At 35.2% G+C, this 13395-nt stretch overlaps 2 protein-coding genes across 2 annotated transcripts; one reads left to right on the top strand and one right to left on the bottom strand.

Moving 5' to 3' along the window:
• The first annotated feature begins 561 nt into the window (after positions 1–561).
• On the top strand, positions 562–1208 carry LOC147410887 (large ribosomal subunit protein eL27). The gene has a single exon (XM_086441236.1). It carries the CDS (start codon positions 618–620, stop codon positions 1023–1025), a length of 408 nt encoding a protein of 135 aa, XP_086297362.1. The 5' UTR covers positions 562–617; the 3' UTR covers positions 1026–1208.
• Positions 1209–11514: 10306 nt separating this feature from the next.
• LOC147410886 (Bromodomain transcription factor) lies at positions 11515–12339 on the bottom strand. Its single transcript, XM_086428290.1, has one exon. The coding sequence runs from the start codon at positions 12337–12339 to the stop codon at positions 11515–11517; it is 825 nt and encodes a 274-aa protein (XP_086284416.1).
• Positions 12340–13395: the final 1056 nt, after the last annotated feature.

The following is a 13395-nucleotide window of genomic DNA, read 5'->3' as shown; positions in this document are numbered from 1 at the left end:
TATTTTTGCATATATGAACATATTCATTGTATTTGCCTTTTATCGAATTGTAATTAATTTTTTGATTGATTCCTAACGACTCAATGTTTCTTTATGTTCACATGAAACTCTGGAATGATTCATTTGAAAATTTGGTAGTGCCTGTGTATTATTTCAAGAAAGTTCAAATGGATTGATGTTCTAGTATAAATTATTGGATAATAATGCTTTGATATTTTTGATGATAAGTTTGATGCTCTTTAAATGTTGTGTTTGGAAAACAAGTTTGGTGCACTTGTGTAATGAAAATGAAATAGATAACACAATGTAAGTATTTAATTTATTTATTTTTATAGGTATATTATGATTTTTTTTTTAATTTTATATTTTTTTAATTTCATCTTTTAATAGGAATCATTTCTGAATTTTTTCAGATTTTTTAAATGGTTAAAAACCATTGTCTCAATGTCAAACGAGACAGACTATCGCCCGAGTTAACTCGGTATTGGGGCGAACGAGACGAGACGCGAAACCGAGTTCTAAAACCATGATTTCATCCCTCGTATATAAGGAACCGTGGTCACCTCTTCTTCATCTTCTTAGAGAGAGAGAGGAGGCGAAGCAGAAGAGTTGTGAAAATGGTCAAGTTCCTGAAACCAAACAAGGCAGTAATCGTCTTGCAGGGACGATTCGCTGGACGTAAGGCCGTGATTGTTCGATCCTTCGACGAAGGGACGCGTGAAAAGCCGTACGGACACTGTTTGGTCGCTGGGATCGCAAAGTATCCGAAGAAGGTGATTCGCAAGGATTCTGCTAAGAAGACAGCGAAGAAATCCAGAGTAAAAGCTTTCATCAAGCTTGTGAACTACAATCACATCATGCCCACTCGTTACACCCTCGACGTGGATCTCAAGGATGTGGTGAGTGTCGATGCACTCCAATCTCGAGACAAGAAGGTTACAGCTGCTAAAGAGACGAAGGCACGCTTTGAGGAGAGGTTCAAGACTGGGAAGAACAGGTGGTTCTTCTCCAAGCTCAGGTTTTAAATGGATCCGCTGTTTGTCTCTCTATATCTCTCTCTTGAAATTTTGTTACTTTATTTTTGTCTATCTAGATATTATGAAGAACTTTAGAGATTTTGTATCGTTTTTTATTTGTTATCTGAACCCACTCCTTTTGATACATTGAATTGAGTTTGATATGGTTGGATGTGTGGGATCTCGATCTTATTTTGAGAGAGCTCTTATTTGGGTTTCTTTAGTTTTATATAAGTGATTTGGCCTTCATTTGCTTACAATATTTCAGTAATTTTGAATTGATTTTTTTTCTGTTTGATAAATTGAATTGAGGTGTATATGGATGGATGTGTGGGATTCTGATCCTATTTTGAGAGAATTCTTATTGGGGTCTGTTTAGTTTTGCATAAATGATTTGGGTTTCATTTCTCACCACATTTCAGTAATTTTGACATTTTGAGTGTTTATGTTTGATAAATTGAATTGAGGTGGATTTGGATGAATGTGTGGGATTTGATCCTATTTTGAGAGAACACTTATTTGGGATTGTTTGATCTTATATTAAATGATTTTCGTTTCATTTGCTCACCATATTTCAGTAATTTTGACTTTTGAGTGTTTTTGTATGAAAGCCTCAGTTGATGGGTTGACGTGGGCATGGAAGTATCTAATGAATTCTTGTTTTATTTGTGTGAAAACTTCAGATAGGTTTGTTTGCTTGGATGGATTTCTTGCTTGATTTATAAATTATGAATTTTGTTTAGGGAAGGGTACATTGATATTGTTCTGTTCGGTCTTGTTATAATAGGTGTTTTGTGTTATTTTGAGAAAACCCTTAGTTGGGTGTCTTAGTTTTGTATAAAATTTATTTTTTCTTCTTCTTCTGGTTTTATGTTGTTATTGCCATATTTCCGTATTTTATCGATACCAAGTTTTTCTTATGCGTAAGCTTGTTTGATGAGATGAGGAGGGTTGATGGGGTTTTCTAGCTCTAGACTTGCCCAATGCACTTGTATTGAGGCTTTCTCCCACAACCACGTACCATCTTGTGGCATGTGGGGATTAAATAGGAAATTTTTTGAGCTAGTTCATATCCTCCCTTATCTCTTTGTATTCCCTAGTGCTTCAGTGCCTTTTGTGTCCACATACTTTTCACTTACGGCTCTAGTGTGCTTGCCCTGAGTCATGCACTCACATGCCTTTAAAAACTACGGGACTCTCAGGCAAGGAAGTCATTTGTAGCCAAAACTCTTTGAGAATCATTTTTGTTTTTCTTCTTAAGAAACCCTTTATTAATATTGATCGGTTGTTTTTGTCTTTCAAATGTAAAAGAATTGAATAATTTACTTGAAGTAGTTCCATTAGTAAATACATTTTATATGCTTAACACATGCTAGTTGAACCTTCTTTGAACGGCAGCAATCACCAGCAAGTGATTGAATGAGTGGGGTTATTGGATGGAATTAAGATTGGGTTCGACTCCCTACGCCCCGGTGTTGCAATGAATCCAGTGGAACATCCGCAGCGTCAGGTTTCATTATTGGGGGTAGGGGGGGCCTATGTCAGTCTAGGGTGGAATCAATCCCTTTAGATTAGAATAAAGGGATATGATTTTAGGAAAAATTTAGTCAGTCTTTGTTAATATTGTCAATGGTGGACAAATCTTGAGGAAGGATTGCTTAACAAGATAACCACACTATAATGATTTTTCTATTGCCTTAAAATCATGATCTCGAGAATGGTCGGGTGATAATAGGTCTATTGGCTGTAGGAAGCTGTTGTATATAGTTTTAGACCTCACCCCAATTAAGTGATGCCTTGGTGGTGTGAAATGAGAAGTTTACTATGCATTGTCGATGGGAGAACCTTGCACCTGGATGCAAAATGGAGATTCATACCCTAGCTTAATTTGAAAAAGACATGTACCATTAGCCAATATTGTGGCGTACTGAATTGAAGGTGCCACCTTGGTTAGGTCCTAAAGTACCACAGACCTAGGATAAAAACCTGGCCTTCACACTAATATTGGAAAAAAAATGAAAATAGTTTTGAACTTTTTTTGGTTAATTTTAAAGACATAACGAGACCCTCAAGTTGCCTTTGGGCTTTCCCTGTCTTTGCTTGATCGAGCTTATCCGTAACTTCTTTGAAGTGGTGAATTCAACCCACAAAGTTACCTTGCTTTGATAATCATAAAAAAATTGTTTAACTTGGTATTGACTTTGTCATCGCCATGGGAGTGTTTTTTTTTTTTTCATTAGGCAAGGGGGATTAGTGGCCAGTAAATAATGTTGGCTTTTAAACCTACTTATCCACTTGAGGAAGCCAAGTGATGATCACCACAATTCATTTTGCTTTGTCTTTTAACCAAGAAATATTGTATCAACATCATTGTCAATCCTCAAGTGAGCTGAGAACATTATAGTATCATATACCCCTAGGTCATTCAAGAGGGTGAGAACATTATAGTAACATATACCCCTATGTCAACTGTTTAATTGGGTCTTTCCGAGAAGTGACAAGAGTTATGTTATTGTGCTAGGGGATAAGGTCTAGTTGGATTAAAGTATCATGTTCTTTGAAATTGCTATCCATTGAAATGCAGTTTCTGTATAAGAAGAGACCATCTTAACAAATGTAGTGTTCTTGTGTTAGAACATATTATTGCTGGGTTTTAAGTTTCACAGGCTGGCAAGTTGCAAGATTTGCCATCTATCCTTGAAAACTGTAGTTTATGTTCTTCAAGAGCGCTCACCTTTGTAAGTTGCAAGGTATGCCACCCCATGAAATGTGGTTAAATGTGCTAGAAGTCTAGCACAAGTAGTGTTCTTGTGGTTGAGGATTCTTGCTAAGTAAGTTCAACAACACACATGGAAGTAGCCAGGTTTTGCTATCCCTTCAAATCTTTTTTCTTAGTAAAATTCACTTTATGGTGGGGCTGAATCATACTGAATTTGTGATTCCACAATTATCTAGTGGGGTTTAAGCTGCAGGTCAGTTAAGTTAATTTTGGGAAATCTGAGAAAGTTTGAATTTTTTTTTTTGGGTTTCTCCCAAATCCAAACCCGTGATCTTTAACCTCCTATAAAATCTGACATGTTCTTGAGTTTTGAAGGTTGATAAAGATAGATATTAAAATCTATCGCAAGAAGTTCAATATGATGGGTATTTTTTTGGATGAAATCGTTTATTTGTACAACCCAATGTTACCTGGTTTAGGGTTTCGATCAGTACGAATTCAGGTTTGGGGTTTGTAGTTCGTCTAGGTAGGGATAATTCGTTTCTTGGTTCGCATTGGTTTCTTAGATCGGTTTGTTAGCTTGGTTTGCTTGTGCATTTATATGATTCAAGTATACAAGATATATGTACAATTATAATGTTAAATTCTAAGTTCAATAAAAATTATTAATTCAAATTTTAAATATGAACAATGAAAAAAATATAAAAATTTATTTAGTTTGGCGAATCAAAGTGCTGGGTTTGCCGCCGAACTTAATGCTTTGGTTTGTTGAACCAAATGTTTTGATTCGTCGAAACCCAACCAAAAGTTGGTGGGTTTGTGGTTCCCTTGATTATACGAATCTAGTATGAATTGTATCGCGAATTCACACCGGTTGGTGGTTCGGACTAGTAGCAATGAATTGGGTAACATAGGTACATTCTCTCCTGATAGAGTCAGTTTTTTATTTGGGTCCGAATCCATGAACTCAGCCATTCAATTTTGAAATCCAGCTATTGAGATTTATCCTAGGGATAAATAATAGAAACTTCTAATTTTTTTTACTGCCCGGGTCCAACACTGAGTTGACCTAGGTGCATGCCATGTCAACTCAGTGTTGGACACACTGTCCAACGCAGGCTGTGTAGTACCACTCTAATGAGAAAGGCGGAGTAGAAGTCTTCAACACCAAAATTTGAGTGGTCATAGGTATCCTCACATTTATATTTACATTTAATATAATCATGATCATTCTGATAAAAAGCCAATAAAATTATAATCTAATAACCATATGATGTTGATCTTCTCTCATAGACTGAGCCAAAAGTTTTTAAAAACCTAGCCGGCTCAATGTCCTACAAATCCAAGAGTTGTTGTACCGTTTGATAGATAGCTGTCGTTTTTTAAAGAGAGAATTAGGAGTTTGATATAATCCTTCCGCAAGAGATTGGAAGGTCGTTTGTGGTCTGATCTTGATCATATTATAGCATATTGTTCTCAATGACAAGTGCTACATATCGACAAGTGTCGATCATTGATTTTCCTCTTCAGTTGTTCGGTGAGATCTTTCTTACTCTTGTTGGAATCCACTTTATATAGTAAAGAATTTGTATTTAATCCAAGAATAGATATATTCTTGATGAACTGGTAGCCTCTAGATATTTTTCTAGTGAAGACTATGTAACCCATTATCATTCATAGTTGAAAGTTTAATTGGATTAGGTCTTGTGGTTTTTTTCCCTTTGCCTTGGAGGGTTTTCCACACAAAAAATTTCTCGTGTCATACTTGATTATATTTTTGCATTGTGATTAAGTTTATTTTATTGTTATTGACTATTTAATTTATACAAAGAGGGGTAGATAAATTCCGTTGTGCTTTTTGATTGGTGTTCACCCCCTAACAAAGTGGTATCAGAGCGTTGGTTGTAGATTTTTTGTGTAAATTAAATGGAAGAGTCATCTAATAGCATGGTTAAACTCATAGCTCCCACTTATTTAATTTGGAAGGCTAGGATGGAGGATATTTTATATTGCAAAGAATTGTTTAAACCTATTGAGTTGAAAGGTGTCAAACCTACTACGAAAATCGATGATGATTGGAAGAAATTGAATATGAAAGCTGTCAGACATATTAGGCAGTGGGTTGATCAAAGTGTCTTCCACCATGTCGTCAAAGAACTTGATGCTTATAGTCATTGACAAAAATTAGAGTCTTTATGAATGAAAGACTGCTCAAAATAAAGCCTTTATGATAAGAAGGCTAGTGAATTTGAAGTACAAAGATGGGCAGAGTGTTACAGAGCATTTGAGTAATTTTCAGGGATTGTTGAATGAGCTATCTGCCATGAAGCTTGTGTTAGATGATAAGGTGCAAGCATTACTTGTGTTGAGTTCTTTGCTAGACAGTTGGCAAACCTTGGTGGTGTTACTCAGTAATTTGACTCTCAACAGTGTGATGACTATGGGTATCGTAAAAGACAACATGTTCAATGAAGAAGCAAGAAGAAAAGAGCAAGGTATTTCTTTTCATTCAAAGGCACTTGTTATAAAAAGGTGGGGGAAAAGCAAAAACAGAAAACCTCGCCGTTATGACAATCGTAACAAGTCAAAGGGAAAGTCTATGCCAAGAACAAACATAAAATGTTTTTACTGTGACAAGACTGGGCATATCAAAAGGGAGTGCATAAAATTTAAAAGGGAACAGTTTAAAGAAAAAAGGCGAAGAACAGAAAAATGAAAATGACATTGCAACAGTTGTATTTGTTGGTGATGTGGTATTTGTTTATGATGATGAGATTTCTTCTCTTCCTACACTAGTGGTAGCTATGGTTGGGTCAGGATGGGAAGTGAGGCAAAATGTGAAATTATGAGCATTGGAGATGTACAGTTGGAAACCAACATTGGGTGCAAATTGCTTCTCAAAGATGTCAGATATGTTCCTGATATGCGCTTTAGCTTGATTTCTATTAGGAAACTTGATAATGAAGGCTACCATAATTACCTTGGAGGTGGACAGTGGAAACTTACTAATGGTTCTCTTATTTTAGCCAGGGGGAAGAAGATTAACACTCTCTACAAGACAGAAATAAGACTAGTCCAGGGAGATGTCAATGTTGTTGAGAATGAAACTTCCACTGAGTCATGGCATAAGAGGCTTGGTCACATGAGTAAGAAAGGACTTCAAGATCTTGCCAAGAAGTAGCTCCTACCTAATAGCAAATGTATGCTATTAACGCCCTGTACTCATTTTTTTGTTGGAAAACAAAGAAGAGTTTCATTTCAAAAATCCCCACCATCAAGAAAGACTAACATTCTTGATTTAGTTCACACTGATGTTTGCATTATGAACAATAAAACTCCTGGTGGTGCACTTTATTATGTGACTTTTATTGATGACCATTCTAGAAAAGTGTAGGTTTTTGCTTTGAAAACTAAAGACCAAGTACTGGATATGTTCAAAGTCTTTCACATGATAGTTGAAAGGAAGTTGGAAGGGAGCTGAAATGTGAGCTGATAACGGTGGAGAATACAGAGGGCCGTTTGAACAGTATTGTAGAAGCCATGGTATTAGACTTTAGAAAATTGTAACTTAGACTCCGCAACATAATAACGCAGTAGAGAGAATGAACAAAACCATTTGTGAAAGAATCAGGTGTATGCTCTCTCATGCAAAATTGCCTAAATCTTTTTGGGGGTGAGGCAATGAGGAGCAATTGACTTGATCAATCTTTCTTCATCAATTCCTTTGGATTGTGATATACCTCAAAAGGTCTGGATCGGTAAAGACGTTTCTTTTGAGCACTTGAGAGTGTTTGGCTATAAGGCATTTGTCTATATTCTCAGAGATAAGAGATCCAAGCTTGATAGCAAAACCAATTAGTGTATCTTCATAGGTTATGGGCATGAGAAGTTTGGTTACAGATTGTGGGATCTAGTTAGTAAGAAAATCGTACGGAGCAAAGACGTCGTCTTCTTTGAAGATCAAACCATTGAAGACATATTTCAGAAAAGTTAGTCTTTCAATGAAGACCGCGTTGATTTGGATCCAGTTGTTCCTCCTAGTGCGACGCATGATGAACATATGAAAGATGTACTAGAAGAACAGGTTGATACAATTGGTAGAAATAGTGAGCCTACATTTGATAATATGAAGTCAAAAGAACAACTCGAACAAGCTTCTTCAAAACCATCTGCTGAGATTCAATTGAGACATCCATCAGAGAGCACCAACTTTCCAAAAGATATTTGGCTAATGATTATGCATTACTTTATGATGGGGGAAAGCTAGAAAGTTATCAAGAAGTTATGCTATATGACCATACAAATATGTGGTTAGAAGCCATGTAAGAAGAGATGAAATCTTTACATGAGAACCACACATATGAGTTGGTTGAATTGCCTGAGGGAAAGAAAACATTCAAGAATAGATGGATATTCAGGTGCAAGATTGAGCCAAACAGATTACAACCAAGGTACAAGGCGCGATTGGTTGTAAAGGGGTTCAATCAAAAGAAGGGCACTGACTTCAAAGAAATGTTTTCACCCGTGGTATAGATGTCTTCTATTTGAGTTGTTTTGGGTTTGGCTGCCAATATGAATTTGAAGATCGAACAACTTGATATAAATATTACTTTCCTCCATGGTGACTTGGAGGAGGAAATCTACATGGAACAATAAGAGGGGTTCACAGCTAAAAGCAAGGAACATCTAGTGTGTCGGTTGAAAAAGAGCCTGTATGGACTCAAGTAGGCCTCGAGACAATGGTATAAGAAATTTGATTCCTTTATGGTTGAGCACGGATATGATAGAACTACTTCTAATCATTGTGTATTTGTGAAGAAGTTTTTTATGGCGAATTTATTATCCTCTTATTATATGTGGATGACATGTTGATAGTTGATCATGACATTGGCAAAATTAACAAATTGAAGAGGGAATTGAGTAAGTCCTTTGCTATGAAGGACTTGGGATTCACAAGACAGATTCTTGGTATAAATATCTCTTGTGATAGGAAAAATGCAAGATTGTGGTTATCACAAGAGAGTTATATCGAGAAGGTATTGGACAGATTTAACATGAGCAAGGCAAAACCAGTAAGCTATCTACTTGCAGGCCATTTGAAGTAGAGTTTAAAGGAAAGTCCTACGAGTGAGAAAGAAAAAAGTGCATTACGTATCAGTCGTGGGTAGCTTAATGTACGCTATGGTGTCCACGAGGCTTGATATCGCTCATGCCGTTTGGAGTTGTCAGTCGGTTCTTTTCTAATCCCGACAAAAAACATTGGGCAGTTGTGAAATGGATCCTCAGGTATCTTAAAGGTACTACGAGAGTATGGTTGTACTTCGGCAATCGTAAACATGTACTTGATGGGTTCACAGATGCATATATGGCTAGTGATATTGATTTCAGAAAATCTACTTCAGGTACCTAATTACTTATTAAGGGGGAGTAGTGTCATGGCAATCTAGATTACAGAAATGTGTTGCTTTGTTTACTATAGAGGTGGAGTACACTGTTATCACAGAAGCCGCCAACGAATTGCTATGGATGAAGTTCTTACAAGAACTAGGTTTACATCAAGAGAAGTTTTTTGCTTTGTTGTGATAGTTAGAGTGCCATCCATCTGAGTAAGAATTCGATTTTCCATTCAAGATCTAAACATATTGATGTTAGGTATCATTGGATCCGTGATGCACAGGATGAGAAATTGTTTTAGATTGGAAAAATCCATACTAATGATAATGAGTCAGATATGATGACAAAAGTGTTGCCTATACAAAAGATTGAAACTTGTAAAAATGTGGCAAGTTTGGTGGAGCCCCCCACATAATCTGGAGGGGGAGATTTGTTAGGTGGTCCCTCTTATGTGGACTACATGAGCCAAAGGTTTTTAAAAACCTAGTCGGCTCAATGTCTTATAAATCCAAGAGTTGCTGTGCAATTTGATAAATAGTCACCGTTTTTTAGAGAGAGAATTAGGGTTTTGATATAATCCTTCCGTTAGAGATTGGAAGATCGTTTGTGATCCGATCTTGATCATATTACAACATATTGTTCTTGATGACAAGTGTTACATATCGACAGGTGTTGATCATTGATTTTCCTCTCCAGTTGTTCAGTGAGATCTTTCTTATTCTTTTTGGAATCCACTTTATATAGTGATTAATTTATATTTAATCCAATAATATATATATATATATATATATATATATATATATTATATATATATATTCTTGATGAATTGGTAGCCTCTAGATATTTCTCTAGAGAAGATTGTGTAATCCATTATCATTCATAGTTGAAAGTTTGACTGGACTAGGTCCTGTGATTTTTTTCCCTTTGCCTTGGATGATTTTTCATGTAAAAAATTCTTGGTGTCGTACTTAATTATATTTCTGCACTGGAATTGAGTTTATTTTATTGCTATTGACTATTTAATTTATACAAAAAGGGTAGATAAATTTCGTTGTGCTTTGTGATTGGTGTTCACCCCTAACATAGACTTACAAAATTAACTAAATGCTCTCATCTTCAATTTGTTGTAAAAGTCCTCGATTTTTCTTCTAAAAATCTAACTTCAAGCTCTTCCACTTCTACATTTTTTTCCTCCCCCACCCCCTCCAAAACAAAAAAAAAATCTATTAGTAGAGACTAGAGAACCCTTGGGTAGGAGTAGAAAGAATCTTAGGTTTGAAGATGAAGGCAAAGAAAATTTAAAGGGGACTGATTTTGGGAAGAAAATCAGGTTTTTTATTTTATTTTATAATTACAGATGGAAGATGGGAGTATTTAAGTTATTTTAAATCTATTAGAAAGTTGAAAGTAAGCCCATTGATGCCATGTTCTTTTCCCACGAAGTTTTTAGTCTAATTCAGACCTAATTCGACATTTTGGTTAAGGTGAATTACCTAGATGTTTCTCTTCAATTTCTACCTGAATTTCTCTCTAGTAATCTTCAATGTTTTTTTATTTTTATTTTTAATAATGCTGAATTGATGTCAGGCTAGAACCTCATATCACACTTCTTGACGTAAAAGTGTATGGGAATCATAAGTGTTTTTCATTGAGATACGAGTGAAAAAGTATATATGGTCCATTTTCACGTCAAGAAGTGCGATATATGGAATTTGGATAAAATACTTCACAAACAAGGAGGATAGAAGTTTTGGAGATGATGATGGATTTTAGTGTAGGAAAAGCCAAGTGGATGAACAAATTCATTTAAAATTTAACAAAACTAAACTTCCATTACGTAAGACAATTAGCATAGATGGCAAAACACTCCTCTTTAATCAAGAATGTCACAAGTTCAAGTCTCCAACGCGCTGCAAGGTACATTTAAAATTACAATTTTTTTACATTATTTCCCCAGCCCATTAAAAAAAAATTTCTATTTAAAATAAAACAAAACAGATACAGTATTAAAAACATTTGTTTAGACTAGGCGGTAAAACATGTTTTCTATGTTCAAGGATGTCGTGGGTTCAATCCCTTCTACTCATAGACGGTTACTTTTTAATGGTAATTTTATTTTATTAAAACTTTAACTCAATGCATGAAAGAAAAACTCCATTTAATCCCCCAAATTAAATTGGATTATCAAATTGGGATTAAATTGGATTATCAAATAACAAAATTAAAAGTATTACTTTTTTTCCTTAGATTAATCTATATTTTTTTACCACACAAATTAACATAAACAGTTATTTTCCTTATCAGAAGAAAAAGTTATCTATTTTTTGGAAACAAAAAAAAGGTTAAAAAAAAAAAAAAAACCATAATGGTGATGCTTACCAGAGATTATCTTCTTCTCTTTAGGCTCTTATTCTCCTCCTCAACGCTTCCATTATGCCAAGAAACCTTCTTAAATCCTCTGCAAACCCCATTTCTCAAACCCACTTCTACACTGAACCCTAACCCTAACCCTAGCTTGAAACTTACCTTCGGCCTTTCAACCGGTAAAACCCTCTTCTCTTCATCCTTCAAATCCACGACCTTCTCAACATTCCCAACAATTGATTTCTCTAACACCACATTATTCTCTTCTTTACGGAATCCGATTCTTTCTTCTCTACAAACCCTAATTCCAACGTTTTTATACGTACTCGGATCAGGAAATTTAGGAACCCATGGTGGTATATGAGAGAAATACTTACCTTGATCTCGACCCTGATATTGAACTTTCTTAGATTTTGCCAATCTTGGCAAAAAATCTGATCTTTTTGCTGTTATTCTACGAGGGATCGGTTTAGCGAAGGGGATTTCATCGACAGATCTCACAAAATTCATTATTTCTCTTAGAATTCCTGATTTTAACAGGGATCGATTGGCATTTGATGCTCCATTAAAGCCTTGAATCGAGTTGATGTCTTCAATTGCGTGAATTACGTCCGACAGATTGCATTCGGTTCTTCTGCTGGTATTCGCGTTCAAAGAGGCGGAACTTGCTATGGTTTGGAGGTATTTAGTTGCGATGTTGGTTAGGGCTTCGAGAGCACTACTTTGAGAGCCTGTGAAGCCAATCGATTGGAAAATCTGAGCGACTGCGATCTTCGCAATGGATGGATGGAAGAACTGAGATTGATCTTCTTTGGTTTCTGATTCTTCTGTTTTGTTGAAATTCATTGCGATTATCTATCATGGAGAGAAGTTGGAGAGATTTCATGGAGGGAAAAGTGTAAATCTCCAAACTCCGAAGATAAACCCTAGACCCCATGATTTTCAAACCCGGTATTTCATTTTGTCTAAGAGACACCGAGTTGACTCGTCCGAGACGAGTCAAATATTTTAGGAAAAATTATAAAAGAGAGTAAAATATTTTAATATTAAAAAAAGACCTATTTTTTTTTTTTTTTAAATTACCAAAATCGAATCAAGTTGTTGGACTGTCCTGCATTTTAAATAGAGACTAAATTTCTGGGGTGTTAAAGCAAGTTATTAAAATGCTCCACTATCCCACTATTTTTTTGTTGTCTTAAATATTAAAATATTTAATCCTTTCTTAATAATTTTTTCAATATTTTATAAGCTGTTTAAATATATTTTTAATATAAATATAAATATAAATATTTTTGAATACTTAATTTTTTCTTCTAATCATTAGGCGGATTACTAGATATTCAGTCACAAAATCTTTATTCAGATCACAAATATTTTAATTATTTTATTTAGTCCAAAATTTTAGGTGAATAATCTTGAATCTTCGAAGTTTTAAAATCATGCTGGGAGTGCAATCCACATAGTTTTGAAACTTGGGCAAGTCTGAATGGAATGAAGAGAGTGAGAATTGAATTAGAAGATTGTGCAAATTTAAGACTATGAAATTAGATGTGATAGTAGATATGAATTAATTTTCTATAATAAGACTTGGTTTTGGACAAGGTAAAATGGAGGAATATAATTTATTTAGCTAATTTCAAATCTTTCAGGGACATAATTTTAAAACTCATTTTGACGTCTCGTCTCTTCCATAAACGAGATTGAGTCATCTCAGACGAGTTTTTCGATACATTTGAGTTGTCTCGTTCAATAATGAGACAAATGAATCATAATTTTAAATCTAGTCTGATACATTTAACTTGTCTATCTGTCTTGTTGATGGACGATAGCGAGACGTCTTGAACTAGTCATCTCGGTCTTGGACAAGATTTAAAACTATGTTCTAGGGTTGGCAAGCGGGTT

This window comes from Akebia trifoliata, chromosome 1, assembly GCF_017979445.1.
Source record: "Akebia trifoliata isolate Shusen 1 chromosome 1, ASM1797944v1, whole genome shotgun sequence".
In the NCBI taxonomy this organism is placed as follows: domain Eukaryota; kingdom Viridiplantae; phylum Streptophyta; class Magnoliopsida; order Ranunculales; family Lardizabalaceae; genus Akebia; species Akebia trifoliata.
Note: the sequence above shows the minus strand (reverse complement) of the source record. Positions and strands in the feature narration are given on the sequence as shown.

Excerpts from the sequence above, each read along its gene's own strand:
- LOC147410887 (XM_086441236.1), top strand. The coding sequence starts at position 618 with ATGGTCAAGTTCCTGAAACCAAACAAGGCAGTAATCGTCTTGCAGGGA.
- LOC147410886 (XM_086428290.1), bottom strand. The coding sequence starts at position 12,339 with ATGAATTTCAACAAAACAGAAGAATCAGAAACCAAAGAAGATCAATCT.